The 19,635-nt window shown below is 45.6% G+C and overlaps 1 protein-coding gene across 1 annotated transcript; it reads left to right on the top strand.

Moving 5' to 3' along the window:
* Window positions 1-271: 271 nt before the first annotated feature.
* LOC143666999 (zinc-alpha-2-glycoprotein-like) lies at window positions 272-5,856 on the top strand. The gene is made up of 4 exons (XM_077140702.1): window positions 272-424; window positions 1,943-2,200; window positions 4,082-4,357; window positions 5,273-5,856. The coding sequence occupies exons 1-4, from the start codon at window positions 349-351 to the stop codon at window positions 5,569-5,571; spliced, it is 909 nt and encodes a 302-aa protein (XP_076996817.1). The 5' UTR covers window positions 272-348; the 3' UTR covers window positions 5,572-5,856.
* Window positions 5,857-19,635: the final 13,779 nt, after the last annotated feature.

Raw genomic sequence — 19,635 nt, forward strand, 5'->3', positions numbered from 1 at the left:
TCTGCTTGGAAAGGAATGATAATTGCGATGGGGATGAAGAGGCTTTGGAGGAGAGCTGAGCCCCCCATTTCCCCTGCAGTGCACCTCCTGCCTGTAGACGCAATGGTCACACCCCTGACCAGCCTGCCTTGTGTGTCTTGCCAGCAAGGCCTTTGGTTGGGTGTTTTTCCTTGTATCTCACTGTCGGGGGTGAGACCCATCCTGGCACTCTCATTGGCCTGTGGAGTCACCTCCCCTTGGCTGGGCTCAGAGCCAATCCAATCCTGTAACCACACTTGGCTCTAGCTCCAGGGAGTCTGCTCTGAGCTCCAGGACCCAGAGAAGCCCAGGACCTTCTGGCCAGGCACGATGGGGACGCTGGTGCCGGTCCTGCTGTGCCTGACGCTCCTCTTGGGTTCCACAGTCCCCCAGGAGACCAATAACCGTGAGTGGGCAGAGCGAGGGGTGGGTTCTGGAGTATGGACAGGAAGGTAAAGAACGGGATAAAGGGGTTGAGAGAAGGGCCCTATGCCGCTTGGGTTCCCCTAAGTATGTAGGAATGCATATCTGAGGCTGTCAACAAACTCAGCTCACACGCTTCTAGAAACATTCAGGGAGACTTTGGGATCAAGCAAAATAAGACCTTAAAGAATCTGTGCTCTAAAACCCTTAGTTTATAGATTTAAGAAAATAAAACACATCGAGAAGGACCCAGTAAGGTGAAATGCCCTGCATGGGGTTTTGCAGCCAGGATGGGGCAGGAAGCACAAAGCAGAAGGTCTCCTGTTCTGGTCCCTGCTTCCTTCCAAGAGCCAGGTGCGCTGGCCTGATTCTGAGGGACAGAGAATGATCCCGAGAGACAAATGTGAAGGCAGCTTCACTGGGGAGATGCTGCTGGAAGGAACCACAGCCTCTTGCCCCACACTCAGACAGGTCTGCGGTGGGCCTGGAGGTGACTAGGAGAAAGGGAGGCTGCAGCTTGGGAAAACCCAAAGTCAATTCCAGGATAAGGATGAGGCTGTTTTGGGCAGAAATTTTCAAGATGAAGAATTGGAAGGTAATGATCTCTAAACTCTGTGCAAGGATAAAATTGGTTATACTTACAGACTGCCTGAACCTGCATTTTGTTAGTTTTATAAGAACTTCAATTTGCAACTAATTAGCATGAATAATTCAGCACTTAAACTAGGAATCTGCCCTCTGGCCCCAACCTCATTAACCCCTGTTGGCATTATTAAGTCACATCAGGAGTTAATTACGGATGAGAGGAGATGGTTCACACCTACCTGCCACCTCCTACCAAAGTTCAAGCTCTGGCCCTGGGAATTCTGAGACTCATCCTGGTTTTGCCCTGTACAGATCCCGCCTGGGTCATTTCCTCAGTTTTCTAGTCAATTTTCCTCCTCCACTTTCTAACTACCTGTATTGGTCAGCTTAGACTAGCATATGCTTCAGTAACAAGTAAGCCTCTTAGCAACTTCACTCAACAGAGGTCTCTTACTTGCTCATGTGAAGTCCAATACAGATTGGGCCCCTTTCCTCTCCTCCAGGGGTGACTCAGGGGTCAGGGCTGCTTCCATTTGGGAATATTTCCTTTTCCTCCTATGGCCTTGGGTATTCACCCAAAGGAAAGTGAGACAGACGGGGCAGGTCAGCTGCTAAGGGCCTTGTATCTACAGAAGGATACCACTTCCATTCCGGTTTATTTTTGCCAACACTCAGTCACAGTTCCTATGGGCCAGGAAGAGGAACGAAGGCAGTGCAGACCCAGAGGGGTCTCTGAAACGTCACCCGCAGGATAAGAGTAGAGTTCCATTCTCTCCAATGAGCCTGGAAAAGGATAACAGCAGGGGAGAGAGAGCTGGGGAAGACAAGGCCCCCATGACCGGGTCGTCTTTCTTAGGCCTCTGCTGTGCAACGCTCCTGGCCGGACCCCACACCTCAGGTCCTCTCTTCTTTTCAGGGTCTTATTCTCTGACATTTCTCTACACTGGGCTCTCCAGGCCCACCGAAGGCTCCCCCAAGTTCCAGGCCACCGCCTACCTGAATGACCTGGCCTTCTTCCACTACCACAGCAAACGTAAGACTGCCGAGCCCTTGGGACCCTGGAGCCAGGTGGAAGGAATGGAGGACTGGGAAAAAGAGAGTGAGCTTCAGAAGGCCAGGGAGGAAGTCTTCATGGCCACTCTGAATGACATCATGGACTACTACAAAGACAGAGGTCAGTGGACTGAGGACTGAGGGGTGGATGGTCCTAGCTCCAGAGGGAAAGGTCAGCAGGAGGGAAGCAGTCCCTACCCAAAGGAGGAACAGGAGATGCAAGTAGAAATCCACAGACATTCTTGCATTCCCCCCCACCCACAACCCATCTGCTTTCTTCCTGCCCCATCAGCCACCCCAACTTCACTCCACCTCAACTCCCACAGGAAGTCATGTCAGAGGCCCATTCTGACCTCTCAGCTGCACTCCACACCTGTCAAGCGTGGCACCCGCCTTAGAAGGTGTCAGGGTCGCTACTGTAAATGCATGTTGGGTGGAAAGTGCTTCCGCCTTGGAATCTTCATATCAGGTGGATGCCAGGCGCTAGCTGTCTGACAGTAAACACGCTATTTGTTGGAAAAACTGGAGCACTGAGTGTGCCTCCCAGAGCTGTCATGAGGATGAAACTGAATGCAACAAATTTCTGTAAATTCCATGTGGGTTGGAAGAGTCTGTCTTCAGCTCCCCAATGTCCCCATGGCTTAGGACCTCTTGGAGTCAGTAATACTTTCTAAATAGAAGTTTGTTGAATGAACAAAGAGACAGCACCTAGCGCCAATCACAACCCACTTTCAGTGCTTAGTAAGTGTCAGATCCAAAACCACAGGCTGTTAGAGTCACGTGAGGGACAGGCACAGAAGAGGTTGTGTGTCCTTGCAGTGGAAATGGCCAGGGTGAGAGCCAGGCAGGTGTTCTTTCTCCTGGACCACGCTGCTTGTCCCCACTGCCGGCCCCCCCAGGGCAGCCAGTCCCAGGCCTGGGGAAGTGCTGCTGTGAAATCATTACAGGGAGGGCACAAAGAGGTGGGCTTCTGAGTACAAAACTGCCCAAGAAGCTACATGGATTGTGTATCCCAATGAGATAAGATTTCCAAAGGAGGCAACAGAAATCAAAAGGGTGTGGCAAGGGATGCCATGCTTAGGAAAATGACTGGGGCAGACCCTGGAAGAAATTTGATCAGCTGGAATAGAAACGGTGATGTAATTATGAGTAAAGAGGGTAAAAGGATAAAGAGGAGGAGATAGGGTATTACACAATGATAGGAGCCAGAGTTTACTGAGCATTTACTATGGGCCTGGAGTACGCATTTACGCTCTCATACTCACAATACTCCTCTCCAATAGTTACATTTGCTTTTCCCATTTCACAGAGGAGGATTTGAAGTACAGAGGGTTTAACGGCTCAAGTTCATGCAACAAGCAAGGGGCTGGGCGTGGAGGAAATCTGGGATTTGAGCCCGATGAGCCTGAGTCTGGGAGCTCTGGAAATATCATCCAGTGGTATTGAGAAAACGCCTACTTTTAGGAAATAAAAACGAAGAGCTTGTGTCCCCCTGCCCCAGAAGGGTCAACTTCTGAGAGTTGGTGCTAATGGAGGAATGAAGTGGAGTTTTAGAGATTTGGGATAAAGAAAGCAAACAATAACTAAATGGGGGGAGTGATCACATTATGCAACAACACAGAATTGCCAGAATAGAAGACATTCCCATCCTTCAAATAAAATCAAAACTAGTATCTATTTAACTTGAAAGGCCCTTTGTTCTGGTTGCGTTGGGATGGTAAGAACTCACAGTACAGTCAGACAAAGAGCTTCATTCAGTGAGATGATGCAGAAGGGCTGGAGGTCTGTCCAGCATCTATAACTCTCTTAAGTTCCCAGCTGGGAAGAGCATATTTCAGATCAGGCTGGCTTAAGACTCCAAACCAAGCAGAATTTTCCCTCTCTGTCTATTGCCATGATAAAGGACTGCCATGCTTAGTTTTCAAAAGCCTTTCCTCCCACATGAATTCAAACGAGCAGCTGTCAGGCTGATGACTTCCTGTGGGGCTGGGGGAGGATTCAGGGTCTCACACCTTCCAGGGCATGTTCGGCTGTGAGCTGTGGAATAACACAGCAAGTGGAGCACTGTGGAAGTATGCCTATGACGGACAAGACTTCATCCAGTTCAACAAAGACCTCCCAGGCTGGGTGCCCTTGGATGCAGCTGCCCTGACCACCAAACAGAAGTGGGAGGCAGAAAAAGTCTATGTGCAACGGGCCAAGGCGTACCTGGAGGAGGAGTGCCCTGAGATGCTGCGGAGGTACCTGGAGCACAGCCGTTCTCCCCTGGACCGACAAGGTACCCACTGGTTCCTACACTCCTCTCCCCAGCACTGGGCTGAAAAAGACCAAGGTGACCTCCAGCTGGGAGTTCAGGGGATCAGCGCACGCTGCTCCTGTCCATCCCTGGAAATCCCTTCCTCCCTTCAGCTTCACCTACTCGGGTTCATTTCTTCCCTGGAAGGATAAAACAGGGGGTTTGAAAGGAACATGCATCAAATTTCAGGGAGGGTGAGCCCACTGCCACGAGTTGAATGGGAGGACTTCCCTATATGCTACCCAACTTACAGATGAGGAAGTGGGGGTCGGAGGAGATAGGAAAGACTGTCTGTAAGAGGCACAACTGGGACCCAAAGTCCATATTTCAAATTGCAAACCCCACAGTTGTTTCCCTCCAGGCTTTTGCATCCTTGGCTGGGCTGTGGAGGGAAGGCAGGTGTGTTGTACATCTGTCCCAAAAGATAAAAATGAGCAAATGTGAGCAGGATTGCTTGCCACAAGTTCAGTCTTTTAAGAAGTAATGAGGATGAGACTTGAGGGATAAAGTAAGGAAGGGGCGGATGGACAGAGCCTCAGGTAGAACTCAGAGGCTGGACTGAGGCAGGGGGAAGGGAGCATCAAAACCCACTAGGAGGTCTGGCAAACAAACAGAAAAGTCTGTAGGAGCATCCACAACTGGTAGCCATCAGAAGTCTACACTTGGGGTGGCGCATGGCAAAGAGTGACCACAAACATTCCCTTTTCCAACAGGGAGGCTCAGGGGATGCCTCAGCCTTCCTCATTCTCCATAAAGGTTTCTTGGAGGAAGCAGAGACAGAGCTGAGAGCGAACCCTCTGCAGATCACAGAAACCCAGGGAGTCAGGGATAGGAAGAGATGCAAGCAAGGAGAAGGCCACCTCAAGCTCTCACTATCCACGCTCTCTCCCTTCACAGATCCTCCCTCTGTGTTGCTCACCAGTCATGTGGTCGCAGGAGAAAACAGGACCCTCAAGTGCCTGGCCTATGGCTTCTACCCACCAGATATGGATCTGCGCTGGACTCTAGCTGGTGAAGCTCAAAAGTCGGAACCAAAGAGAGATGTTTTTCCCAGTGGAGATGGCACTTACCAGGCGTGGGTGGTGGTGGAAGTCCCAGCCCAAGGCAGAGGGCCCTACTCCTGCCAGGTAGAGCACAGCAGCCTGGCTGAGCCCCTCACTGTGCAGTGGGATGAGACACAGGAAGCTCGGGGGTAAGGCCACTTGGGGACTCGGCCCAGCAGCCACCCTTTCAACCTGACATGAGAAAGACGAAGGTGAGAAATCACTTTGATACCATCAGTGACGTCTGGGTAAGCAGTGGGAAGGAGACAGCCAGTGGCTTTGGAGAAAGAAGATGTGAGTGGCCAGCTCTGGACTGCCCCTCGCGGCCAAATTGCTGACCTCCCATAGCCTCCATTGTCTAATCGGTAAAATCAAGTTAACAATTATCGCCTTGCATTGACATTGATTGTTCATTTTTAACATTGATCATTCATTTTATTGATTGATTGTTTTATTCATTGCTAATAGACTTTGTTTATTTTTGATGGAATACACCCTATGTGAATCAGCCAAATCGGTAGATTCTTATAGATGAGTAAACAAACAAATAAAAGTAAATAGATCAGGTTATTAGGTAAACCTCCATAATGATGCAAAAGTACAGCACATGAAGGAGAAAAGAGTGGTAACCAGCAAACTGAGAGCAAGAGGGCGGGGCAAACTGGGAAAATGTGTGTGTACAGCTGAGAACCCACCATGAATTTCATCCTGTTCTCATACGCTCACATTTTATCTGATCCAAGCATTCTTTTCAAAGTTATCAAAAATGCCCAAATAAATATCTGTTGAATGAATGACCAAGTCAGAAGGACAGTCTTTGGACAGAATCTGCCTTTATCTTACAAGTCTTTATTGAATCATGAGCATCTATTTGTTGTCCTCCCAAGAGTAAGTTCCAAGCGTTACATCTGAGAAGATAGAGACTGTTAATCATATTTGCAGCAGAGACATATATGAGTAAATAAATGATATCCATTGATATGTTTTAAAAAAAAATTAGGGAAGGCACAAAATTCTACCTGCCAATTCTTAAGTTACAGTTCAGAGATTCTCCCAAAGGTGTTGATACAATAGAGAAACGAACCAGAGGGAGATCATTTCACACAGCGATAAATAACGTCACAAAGGTGGCTCGGGTTCAAACTGGGGAGAGTTTTGAGTCCATGCTGGAGCGTGCGTTCTTTATTCTAAGTGTTGAGCAGCTGAAGGCTTTGACAGTAGAATGAAATGATCAGAACTGTGGTTGAGGAATATCAACCAGATTTTACTAAGTAAGTGGATGATAGGGTGGCGGAGAGACTACCTGCAAAAAGCCCATGGCCCTGAAGGAGAGATAACTATGACAGCAGAAGTGGAATACACATGCTGAAGCCATCTTTTCAAACATCTCTGCTTCTATAAGATTCCATCTTTATTAGTCCAGCTTCCTTAGATCTCATGTTTCCATCTCCCCTGGGTAAAGTGATGTGTGGCTCATTTTCATTTCTAAAAGAAGGTGGCTAAAAATGACTTGCATCTGAAATTCAGCAATTGCCTTTGAGATCATCGATGTCATCCAGAACCCAGAATTCACCATCAAACAAGTGCTCAGAAGCACTATCCTCTGGCTAGCGAGGGAAAAGGTGATGTGGCCAGAACTTCGATTTGGACTTAAGTAGTTTCCCATGATAAAATCACTTACGGAGATGTGTCAATAGAATTCTCCCACAAATCACATAATTTCTTATTAAGGAGAGTACACACATCCACAGTGGAGCTCAACATTCTGTGCTTTCTGCATAAAACAGCATGTCCTAGGAAAAGTGCTAGATTAGAATAAACATAGGATTTGTCTACAAGGAGCTAATGTAAGGCAAAATTTTGAAACCAGAAACAGAAGGGTAGAGGAGCCAATGTTGGTAGGAAAGAGGGCTGCTAATACTTCATGGAGAAACCTGGACCCATCAGGCTAAAACCCCCAGGAAACCATAATCACAGTGACATATGCGCCAACCTCTTCCCTCTACTCGGTCACCTAAGGAACTGCCTTTCCTCAGAAACCCCTCCACTTCCAGTCTGCCATGAATCTACCTTCTCCTATTCCAGGACCTCCTTCTATAGGTTATTCTGTTTCTGTCCTACGTCATGAGAATATGAACATATTTTAACCTCTCCATCTTAAAACCAAACCAAACAAACCCTCCCATGACTCCCCTTTCCCCTCCAGCTATCACACCATCGCTTTCTCTGGCTCACAGCAAAACTCATCGAAAGATTTGTCTACAGCCGTTGTTTCTACTTCATCACCCCCACTTCCCTCTTCAACCATGCAGGGGCGCTTCCACTGCTTGCATCAATGAGCTCAGGGCTATCAAAGCCAACTTTTCAGAGGAAAGCAAGGGGATGTGTAAGAAGACAGCCTTCCACCAAAATGCGAGAGGTATGATAGACCAAAGAAAGACTTGGACATGTCCAGTCTTCACGTGTAAGATAGAGCACCCACTGGGGGTCACGTGGGGTTCTCGTCCTTGGAGGTAGGAGGGAAGACAGCAATTCCTTTCCACAATGGTCCACATTGATCAGATGGGAAGGCAGGGTTTTACAGTGGGCATAGACAGAGAAGGCATGGAACCAAGAGAGTTCATGCACACAATTGCTAACAAAGTGAAGTGTTTCTCAATGTTCTCTCTCTGGGCACAACTTCCCATGAAGTTAACTGTTGCAGTTGTCTACTGCGGCGAGGCTTGAAGTACCAAGAAACGGAAAGAAAGACTGGGATCAGGGGTCCTGCAGACATCCGTCAGCAGACGAGCTTATTGTCAGACAGCAACAGGTTCTACAGGGCTCCAGATATGTGACCAGGAACAAGCATACAATGTAGAAAGCAGACTTTCTGGTGGTACCGTTTGTTTGCTGCACGCTTTGAAGTAGCTAAGAGGAACACCCAGCTATGTTCCAGGACATTCTCTTCCTCTCAAGCTGTCAGAGCAAGTAGTCCGAACCTTGGGCTGCAGCCACAGCCCTTCCTCCTCCTGGAAGCCGCCACAGCATTCCTAGGTCATGGCTAACATTAACTCCTACAGTTAACCCTGGGGAAGCACACTGAAGGCACAGGACAGAGGGAGTAGGTGCAGCAACGCGCATAATTGTTGACAAAATTGGGAGAGTTGGGGGATATTGAAAAATGCAAATACATCATTAGGTACGACCCACCCCATCTCACAACTCTTACGGTCTTTCTGCTACCTCTTTCACAGGAGTCCCTGAGCATGGGAATGAGAGGTGATAGGTGGACAGCCTGCAATTTTGAGAAATGAGGCCACAACTTCAATATAAACAGCACAAAACAGACAAATGATCGATCCTGTCAGTGTGCCAATAAGGACAGTATGACTCCAATGCAAGGGCAAGTGGGTGAGCCAAGAGGGAAAGGAATTTACAAACCCTAATTTTTGGATCTGGTTTATAGAACTCTGCAGGTGTGCCGAGGCGCTGGTGACATTTGTACGTTCATCACGTCTCTATGAGCGGCAAGCAGTGGCATTCGTGGCACAAGGACCACCTGGGGCAGCAGTATGCGTGTCTACGTCTATATGGTTTTGTAACCCTACTTTTCTTGCTCGGGGGGTTTCTTCACGTAAAAGTCATATGTCATGGGTGCACGGGTGGTTCAGTGGTTAGAATGCCCACCTTCCATGCGGGAGACCCAGGTTTGATTCCCGGACCATGCACCCAAAACAAACAAACAAAAAGTCATATGCTGCATTTAGTACTATTAAGAGCATGGCCAGTATGGTTTGCTGATGCCGTTCCTTGAGTTAATGCATCGAATGCTCCAGCAACAGGGAGAAAAAATACTAAGGGGCCATTCCCATCCTAGGCTAAGGGACACTTTACGCTTAGTCCAAAGTGACTAAGAGTCAGGCTGGGAAAGTCTGTGGTGCACTGGGCAAAACTTTGCGAATTCTTCCTGGCAGGAAGGGGTATCCTAGAGTACATTTACTGATCCAGTTGTAAGGGAGGTTTGACCCAAAATGTTTTCCACATAGCCAACCAGTGCTTGGGGAAGGCAAATATGCTCTGGCATGTTTAGAGCTATTCTGCTTCCCTGCCCATTCCTTCTGCCATACAATAATATTTTGATCACACTCCAGTGTGGACAGCCATCCCATGTGTCGATGCATAGCAAAATCAGAAGTAGGACATATTTCAATAACACAAATTGCTTTAGCACTGAAGATACCATGCTCAGCAACCATCCAGGCCAAGCTGCCCCAAACACATATCAAAGATGGGCGGACTTGTTTAGATGTTCTCTAACAATAGAACCAACATATTGAGCAGAGAGAATAGTTACAAAAAGCATTAGAATTAGGTAGCTGCCATGGTGGGCTAGACGTGGCAATTAGCAGTTATTATCCAATTATTCCAATTAACTAAAGACAATGGGAGAGCATTCCATGTGTGGCCCGAGCTACCTGAAGCTGGCACATATCCGCCTACCCAGTCAGTCTGAGTGTGAACTGCCATTTGCATGAGCAGGGAGAGGCGCTGAAGGGTGCAAACATCAATATTTAGTGGGTATTTGGATATGAAGGCTTTTCCTGTGAATAGAATTACTGCAGTTTTCTCCATTGGCCCCAAAACATTGGCTGCCACTGAGCACATGCCAGGCCTACAATATCACACGAGCTGTCCCTCTGTTGGAGCAAGCCTTAGGGCCAATTGCATCCGTCTGGGTTCTAACCACATCACTCTGGCTATTATTTCCCCAGTGGATATAGTTCTGGTGCATCCTTCATATTGTAGTGTTGGCCCTCTCAAGAATGGGGAGACGGGCTACAGGTTCTACCCACCTGACTCGTAGAGCCCCTGGCTCTATGCAACAGAGCCAGTCTGGAGGCAGTGCCCACCGAAGAGCCAAGGTGACGGAGTCCTTTCCTGCAGGCAGAGCTCCAGGTGTCCGTGGTAGCAAGGTGTTTCCATCCACCTTTGGGGCATGACCAGAAGATGCAGTGGATGCTTTTACAGTTTTGGGGGACTGTAGAAACCGGCCACGCCAATTACTCAAATGGGGAGATTCCATGTGCAGTGCCTGGAGCCTGGTTTAAGTAGGGAAGAGAATCTGTTAGCACAGAAGTTCAATTGGGCAGGGTATGGGTTTTAGTGAGTTGTCTTATTTGCTGTTTTAATAAGCCATTTTTTTCCATTCTATTAATCGGGCCACTGTAGGATTGTAAGGGAGGTAAAAGTGCCAATCTATTTCTTGTTTTTTAGCCCATTGCTGTATATCATGTCCAGCAAAAGTCCCTTGATCACTATCAATGCAGCATGGTGTTCTGTATAAGCTATTAAGTGCACTGGGAAAACCTGCAACAGGCTAATATTAGTATCTACAGAAGTCAAGGCACAGCGTTTGCCAGCACTAGCAGATAAAAGGTCCTTGCCATGGTTAGGTTCATGTGTCAACTTGGCTGAGTGGTGGTACCTGTTTGTCTGGTTGGGCAAGTGCTGGCCTGTCTGTTGCAATGAGGACATTTCAAAGAATTACATCATGATCACATCATGACATTTCATCATGATTACATCATGACATTTCAAAGAATTACATCATGATCACATCCACAGCTGATTCCATTTGTAATCGGCCAAAGGGGAGTGTCTTCTGCAATGAGTGATGCTCCATCTAATCACTGGAAGCCTTTTAAGGAGGATTCAGAAGAGACAGGCTCTCTTCCTGCTTCAGCCGGCGAGCCTCTCCCGTGGAGTTCATCCAGACCCTCCATCAGAATCGTCGGCTTCACAGCCTGCCCTGCGGATTTTGGACTCTGTGCTCCCATGGTTACATGAGACACTTTTATAAATTGTATATTTGTGAGTGTTACCTGTTAATTCTGTTTCTCTAGAGAACCTTGACTGATACAGTCCTATACAGTCTATTTGCCAATCTCTTCAGGGCATATTAGCTGTATGCACAGGGCCGTCTCTATAAGGGATAGCACCCGGTCGAAGGCAGGAATAGGCACCACAATTTCGTATCACATGCATTAAGTCAGAATATTTTATAGGGACTCCTAAAGCCTTCAACATACATCACCCTTTGGCTGTCCCCCATGTCCATTTTCCCTGTGCAGACATAGGGCAGCTTCTTCAGCAAGTGAAGGACAGATGAGACCTATATGGGCCACAGGATCAGCTTCTGGTTACCTGGGGAGTGGGGGGCAGGTTTACATGATAAACAGTCAGAGCTGCTTCGGGGGCTGAAAGGCAGGAGTAAATTTCTTGATGCATAGAAGCACTCCAGAGTGAGCAGTTCATAATCTGTCGATTGTCTTTATGGCACTTATTTATGCATAAAGCGAGCCCTCTGTACAGTCTGTACATAACAAGGAGGCCAATGTTCTCTCATTATTACCACCCATGCTGCTTGCAATTCAGCCCATTAGACTATTTTGTCTTAAACCTGAGTCTAACCAGATACGACCTGTTTTCATCTGAATGACTACAGCTACCCAGCTCTGAGCATTACCTTTACTTGACCCGTCAGTATACCAAGCATTGTCGGGTATGGGGGGAGGGCTGGCCTTCACATACAATGGGTAAAACTGAAGCAGGGGTATCCACCCAAGGTGGATTATCAGTTCTTCAAATAGAACAGCACCTAAAATCTGTTGTAGTGCTTGTCTGAGAGAGCTAGTTAATAGAATTCTTCTGCTATAGCTATATGTGCCACTTTTTTTAAGTTTGTAATTGGGCCATGCCAGATTGGGGTTTGGTAAATAAACCTTCTACCTTTAGTAGCATGAGCAGTTTTTAACAATTACTGTTTGGGCTCCTGTAATTTACTCCACCTATTGAAGTGCTTTATACAGTTCAGGTAAGTGTTGCATCATTATTCTGTATTTGCCTTCTGCCTCTTTCCAGAGTTGTAACCAAAACCCCACAGGCATAATCTCAATGGGCATTTTCTGCCACAAGCTCCAGCTCAAACTTTCATCACTTTGAACTTCGGCTTGGGAGGTCAAGAGCTTTGCTTGGTCAAAAGCCTATTTTCTTGCTTACCCCAATCCCATGTTTTCCCTCTTTTAATAAGTGCATATGGTGGTCTAAGAACTTGGGCTAAACATGGTATAAATATCCTCCAACAATTCAAAAGCCCTATTACAACTTGCAATTGTTTAACAGTGGCAGGGACAGGTTGTTGCAGAATTTTATCTATGATTTTATCTGGGATATTTCAGGTCTTACCTGACCAGGTGATGCCCAAAAACATTACAGCCACCCTGGGCCCTTGTACTTTTGCCGGCTTGACTTCTCATCCTCTGTCCTTTAACCCATCACAGACAACTCTTAAGGCAATTTCTAAATCTGTGAAAGAATTAAAGGTTAACAGAACATCATCTATATAATGGAGCAACGTAACTTTAGATGGTAGATCTAGAGTTGATAAATCCCTGGCCACTGTTCCAAGACAAATAGCAGGACTGTATGAATAGCCCTGTGGCAGGACAGTAAATGTCCATTGTTGGCCTTTCCATGTGAAGACAAATTGATCTCATGATTGAGGACTTATCTAAGGATATACTAAAGAAAGCATCTACCAGGTTGTGCTGATTTGAAGCTATTATGTATTCCAGAAAAGCCATAATTTAATCCTGATCCAATTCTGTGGGGGCAGCCATTTCTTTTCATCCTGATTCAATCTTGTAGGTAGAAACTTTTGATTAGATTTTCTCCACAGAGACGAGGCAAGCCCAATTGTGGATGTGATGTTTTGATTAGATGGAGATGTGACCCCACCCATTCAGGGTGGATCTTGATTAGTTTACTACTAAAGGGGAAAAGTTTTGGAGAAACTTCAGATGTTGATGCTTGGAGAACAGTTGCTTCAGAGCTCAGAGAGACACAGATGTTTGGAGATGCGTGGAGTGTCAACAGAGAGAGCAGATGCCCAGACATGGGCAGAACCCAGCAGGTGTCACCATGTGCTTTTCTATGAGATGCTAAGCAAGCCAAAATCCAGAGTTGATTTCCAGGGATGCTAAGTGAAGGCCCACAGACACTTAGAGAGGAGACCACAGGAAAGAGAAGTTGAAAGCAACAAAACCCAGGAGCAAAGGACCAGCAGATGCCAGCCGTGTGCCTTCCCAGCTGTCAGAGGTGTTTTGGATAGTATCAGTCTTTCTTGAGTGAAGGTAACCTCTTGTTGGTGCCTTAATGTGGACATTTTCACCTTAGAACTATAAACTTGTAACACTAAATTCCCTTTTTAAAAGAGGTTCCACTTCTGGTGTGCTGGTTTGAATCTGGTGGACCCCAGAAAAGCCATGTCCTTTTTTTTATTATTATTATTAATTTAAAAAAAATTAACTAACACAACATTTAGAAATCATTCCATTCTACATATGCAATCAGTAATTCTTAATATCATCACATAGATGTATGATCATCATTTCTTAGTACATTTGCATCGATTTAGAAAAAGAAATAGCAAGACAACAGAAAAAGAAATAAAATGATAATATAGAGAAAAAAATAAAAATAAAAAATACAAAAAATATATTAAAAAAACAAAAAAAAACTATAGCTCAGATGCAGCTTCATTCAGTGTTTTAACATAATTACATTACAATTAGGTAGTATTGTGCTGTCCATTTTTGAGTTTTTGTATCCAGTCCTGTTGCACAGTCTGTATCCCTTCAGCTCCAATTACCCATTATCTTACCCTATTTCTAACTCAAAAGCCATGTCCTTTAATCCTCATTCAATATTGCTGGCTGGGAGCATTTTGATTGTTACCATAGAGATGTGACCCACTCAGTTGTGGGTGGTAACTTTTGATCAGATAGCTTCCATGGAGTTGTGACTCCATCCATTAATCCTTTCAAAGAGGAAACATTTTGGAGAGAGTCCCTTTTTGTAGAGCCACGAAAGAGCCAGTAGACACCACCGTGTTTGCCGTGTGCCCTTCCAGCTAAGAGAGAAACACTGAATGTCATTGGCCTTCTTGAACCAAGAAGGTATCTTTCCCTGGATGCCTTAGATTGGACATTTTTATAGCCTTGCTTTAATGTGGGCTTTTTCACAGCCTTAGAATTGTAAACTTGCAACTTATTAAATTCTCCCTTTTAAAAGCCATTCTTTTTCTGGTATATTGCATTCCAGCAGCTAGCAAACTGGAACATCTAGTATATTACATTCTGGCAGCTTAACAAACTAATACACAGGTCTATTACAGCGTGAGCAGTCCCAACTTAGTGGTCATTTGGTCAAGTAGCTCAGCTATGCTGGGTACAGCAGCATGTTTGGAAAGAACAACTTCATTTGATTCTCCATACTCTGTAGTCATTGGGCTTTTTTTTACCAGCCAGACAGGGCTATTCAAAGGACACTGGGCTGATCGTACAATGTGCATTTTTACCATTTCCTTAATGGTATCAGTTACTTCTTGATGCTCGCCTGGCAATCAGTGCTGTGTGATGTGCACAGTTCACAATGGGTTTGGTAAAATGACTGGTTTCCATTTAGCCCACCCCCTCAAGACTGTTTTCATTGCTCATGTTCATAAGTAGAATTCGTCCACAGTAGTGTGCTGAGTATGAACCTAAAATATTTTTCTGTTGGAGGGTTATATATATATATGCTATGTTCTCTTAGGCGGTAATAACCTATTGTAAGATTTAGACATGTTTGTCTCATTTGTTCGGCAGAATAACTATAACCATCAGCAGTAACCCAGCATCCTTGATGTTATTCTGGATTTCCATATATTAAAGTACGTTCAGCTCCTGTATCTACTAATGCCCATGTCTTTTTGCTTATTTTGAGGGGACTAATATATAATAAATAAAATATATAATGAGCTCTGCATGTAGCCACCGGTCACCTTGTAGAGCCCACTATAAAGGCAACCTTGGCCTTCCTGTCAGAGCACAGGCTCTGCAGATGTCCACCCCAGACAATCGTCTGCCCTTGGTGCTGTTGGCAACACAATTACCTGTTCTTCAGAGTTACCAGGCTTAGTAAATTTTTGTTCAGGTTTTAAGGTTTTCCAGAGACCAAGTCAAACAACATGATAACACAATCACAGTCGCTAGTGTACAAATGTCCATTTGTGTCCTTACTTTCAGTTCCTCCCAGTATAAAACTAGCAATGCCACTGCAGGATTGTGTGGTGACCCCACCCCTAGCCTCCTGTGGAATCACCACACTGCCCTCCAGAGGGGCTGCACCTCTCAGCTTCCCTACCAACAGGGAATAGGTACATCTCTTTCTCTACATTTTCTCCAGCATTTGTATCTCTCTGTCCATTTTAAAACAGTTTTATTTGCACATAATTGTTCTAGTTTGCTAGCTGCTGGAATGCAATATTCCAGCAAAAGAATGCCTTTTAAAGAGGGGAGTTTAGTAAGTTGCTAGTTTACAGTTCTAAGGCCGAGAAAATGTCCCAATTAAAACAAGTCTATAGAAATGTCCAATTTAAGGCATCCGGGGAAAGATACCTTGGTTCAAGAAGGCCAATGATGTTCAACGTTTCTCTCTCAGCTGGAAGGGAACATGGCGAACATGGCGGCATCTGCTGGCTTTCTCGTGGCTCTACCAAAAGGGACTCTCTCCAAAATGTTTCCTCTTTTAAAGGATTCCAGCAAGCAACTCCACCTTTAGTGGGTGGAGACACACCTCCATGGAAATCATCTAATCAAATGTTACCACCCATAATTGGGTGGGTCACATCTTCATGGAAACAATCAAAATGCTCCCACCCAGCAATACTGAATGAGGGTCAAAGGGCATGGCTTTTCTGGGGTCCACCACAGATTCAGACGGGGACATAATACAGTCAAATCCAAGCAAAAAAGCAATGGTTCCTGACATAATCACATAGCCATGCCTTCATCGCCACAATCTATATGAGGACATTTCCTTTGCTTCTGCAAAAAATCGCATGCCCTCCCCCCATATTTCCCACCTCACCCCCCAGCTTACTGACATTTAATATTGGCATATTACCTTTGTTACATTCAATGGAAGATATTGCAAAGTTACTGTTAACTATAGACCCTAGCTTGCCTTGATTTTATTTTTTCCGATATACCATCCCATTTTCAACACCTGGCAATGTTGACTTTCATTTGTTTTTTTTTTCTTTCTTTTTTTTGTTCTTTTTTTTTCTCTGAAGGAAGGGTCTTACCCATCATTTTTCATTTGTTTTTGTTAACTGTTTTTATTTTTGTTTTTTTTTATTGAATAGGGATTATTCTACCTTTATGAAATGGGATTTATATTAAAACATGGCTTTTCTTAGGGGGCATACTTCCTTTCAAACCAGCACATTCCACCCTCTGGCCCCTAAAAAAGACATGTTTTTCCCATATACAAAATACATTAATTTCATAACAATATCAGAAACCTTAAACCTTTCAGTAGCAATACAAATGAAGTACAAAATTAGAGACACTATAAAAATCTCATCAAGTCAGTTACAGGCATGGTCTGTCCTAAGGCAAAATTCTCTCCATTTGCTCTGGACCTTTGAAAACTCATAACAAGTTATTTGCTGCAACATATAAAGGAGGAACATTCATAGGATACATATACACATTTCCATAGGGAGGAAGGAACACAGGGGTCACTGGACCCATACAGTTTCGAAAACCTGCAGGGCAAAGCCCATTAGATTTCAAAGCCCAGAGTCATTTATCCTCAGGGCTTTAGAAAGCAGCAGTCCCACCCTTTCCAAGGGCCTATACAGAGGCCTGCCTCTCTCCAAATGCAACCTTGGGGGGCATTGGGGAGACCACCTTTTTCTCGACTCCACCCTCTCCAAGCATTGGGGCTGCACCCGGGCTCTCTGCCATCTCCGGAGCACACACTCAACCCCTCCATGTGGTGGCAGCCAGGCTCTCCCCAAACCCCACAAAATGTGCTTCACCCTCTCCAAGGCCTGAGGCGGCATGACTTTTCTACTGCCACGAGGTGGAAGGCTTATCCTCTGCCTTTGGGGCAAACTCATCCTCTCCACTGGCTTGGGTGGTTCCGCTCTCCTGGCCCGAGGCTTCTTGACTTCAGACCTCAGCCTCCATGGTTTTGCCTCTGAAGTTATTCTTCCTCCAATGTGTCCCTTCTCTGAGCCCCCCAGTCCAGACTGGCAGCGCCACTGTTTATACAGGTCCCACAGCACTCTCGTTGGCTTTCTGTGCAGTAGTGTTGGATCATGCCCATCAGACATAAGGAGTTTCCACAAATCCTTCCTGGATAACTCCATGTCCAATCCTGGCTTTTTCTGAAATGGCTGAGTGTTTCCACATTTGTTTAAATCCACACACAGGGCACTATTCTCTGGGGTCTCCCTTTCTGTAGGCCCAGAATTTTCCAGGACCTCAATTTCAGGTTTCTTTTTACTCAAGAGTTCAGTTCTCAGCTTATCTCTTTCCTGTCGCATTTCACTGTAAGCTGCGAGGAGAAACCAGGCTGCACTTTCCACATTTAATTTGGAGATCTCCTCTGCTAAATATCCAAGTTCATGGCTTTTAAAATCTGCCTTCCAGCCAAAGCCACTAGTCAGCTTTGCCAGATTATCTGCCATTTTAAAACAAGGATCACCTTCCTTCCAGTCTCTAATAACACGTGCCTCATTTCCATCTATGGCCTCATCAGAGGTGTCTTCAGAGTCTACATTTCTACCAACAGTCTCTCCAAAGCATTCTAGGCCTTCTCTATCAAGCTGCTCATAACTCTTCCAGAATCTTCCCTTTATCCATTTAAAAAGCCGTTCCAACATGTTTGGTATTTGCAAACCTCAGCAGCACCCCACTCTCTGGTACCAAAATCTGTTCTAGTTTGCTAGCTGCCGGAATGCAATATACCAGAAACGGAACGGCTTTTAACAAGGGGAATTTAATAAGTTGCTAGTTTACAGTTCCAAGGCCGAGAAAATGTCCCAGTTAAAGCAATCTATAGAAATGTCCAATCTAAGGCATCCAGGGAAAGATGCCTTGGTTCAAGAAGGCTGATAAAGTTCAGGGTTTCTCTCTCATCTGGAAAGGCACATGGCGAACACAGTCATGGCTTCTCTCTGGGCTGGAAGGGCACATGGCGAATACAGCATCATCTTCTAGCTTTCTCTCCTGGCTTCTGGTTTCATGAAGCTCCCCTGGAGGCATCTTCTTTCTTCATCTCCAAAGGTTGCTGGCTCGTGGACTCTCTACATCCCATGGCTATATTGTTCTGCTCTCTCTGAATCTCATTAATTGTTTCTTAATGCTCTTTGGGCACAACTTACCATGAAGTTAACCCTGGGGAAAGATACCGAAGGCACAGGACCGAGGGAGTAGGTGCACCAATGTGCATAATTGCTGACAAAGTTGGAAGAGTTGGGGGATATTGAAAAATGCAAAAATATCTCTATGTTGCACCAACAGACCCGCCTCTTCCCTCATCCCTCTCAGTCTCTTCTGCAGCATCAAACCTGAATGATCCCTCCATTTTTCCTTCTTTCATGCACTCAACAAATATTTATTCAGCATGTACCATGTGCCTGATTATTGCTCTAGGCATAGGTGGATTTTGCTGTGAATGAAAATGAAAACATTCCTCATTTCAAGGAATCTGTATTCTAGAGGAAGGATGAAACCCAGGGAACGTCTCTTTAACGTAACCAGGAGCAAAGAGTAAACTTTTGAGATAAAATCACAGCAAACTATACCAGCAAGGGCTTTTAGGATTGAAATGAATCAAAGGTGCTTGAGTGAAGTGGTTATAATAAATATTTTCCAGCTACCAAAGACTATACTAAGCATTTTCCAGTTGAAGGACTATATTGAACACATTCCCAGCTATCTAGTTATCACTGTGGGACAGGGGGCTACTAGCAGAGAAAGCGCCAGAATCCTCAAGACAACCCTCGACTTCAGAACCCACCAGGACCTTGCCCCAACTGCCACCAGCATGGGTCTTGGGCCAGGAACTGCACCGTCTCCTGAAGAGGGGGCAGGACAGCTCCTCAAGTCTTGCCAGGAGCAGTCTGAGGAGACTGAGGGTGCCCGAGGCTGTGTATGGCTCTGCTGACTTCACATCTGACCATCAATTTAGAGGAGCCTCGGGTCACCCTTGATGTGGCAGGTAAGAGGACTATTTCTTAATTAATACTGGAGTCACTTGCTCTGTCCTGAGCTGCCACTCTGGACCTACCCCCAGTCGGGCTTGCTAGTTATGGGACTTGACGGTAAAGCCAAGCTA

Source organism: Tamandua tetradactyla, chromosome 23 (genome assembly GCF_023851605.1).
Source record: "Tamandua tetradactyla isolate mTamTet1 chromosome 23, mTamTet1.pri, whole genome shotgun sequence".
Taxonomy (NCBI): domain Eukaryota; kingdom Metazoa; phylum Chordata; class Mammalia; order Pilosa; family Myrmecophagidae; genus Tamandua; species Tamandua tetradactyla.

Bases quoted from the DNA above. Each gene is read 5' to 3' on its own strand.
- LOC143666999 (XM_077140702.1), top strand. From the start codon at position 349: ATGGGGACGCTGGTGCCGGTCCTGCTGTGCCTGACGCTCCTCTTGGGT. The intron at 2,201-4,081 runs GTCAGTGGACTG...GGGAGGATTCAG, and splicing joins GGACTACTACAAAGACAGAG to GGTCTCACACCTTCCAGGGC. The intron at 4,358-5,272 runs GTACCCACTGGT...CTCCCTTCACAG, and splicing joins TTCTCCCCTGGACCGACAAG to ATCCTCCCTCTGTGTTGCTC.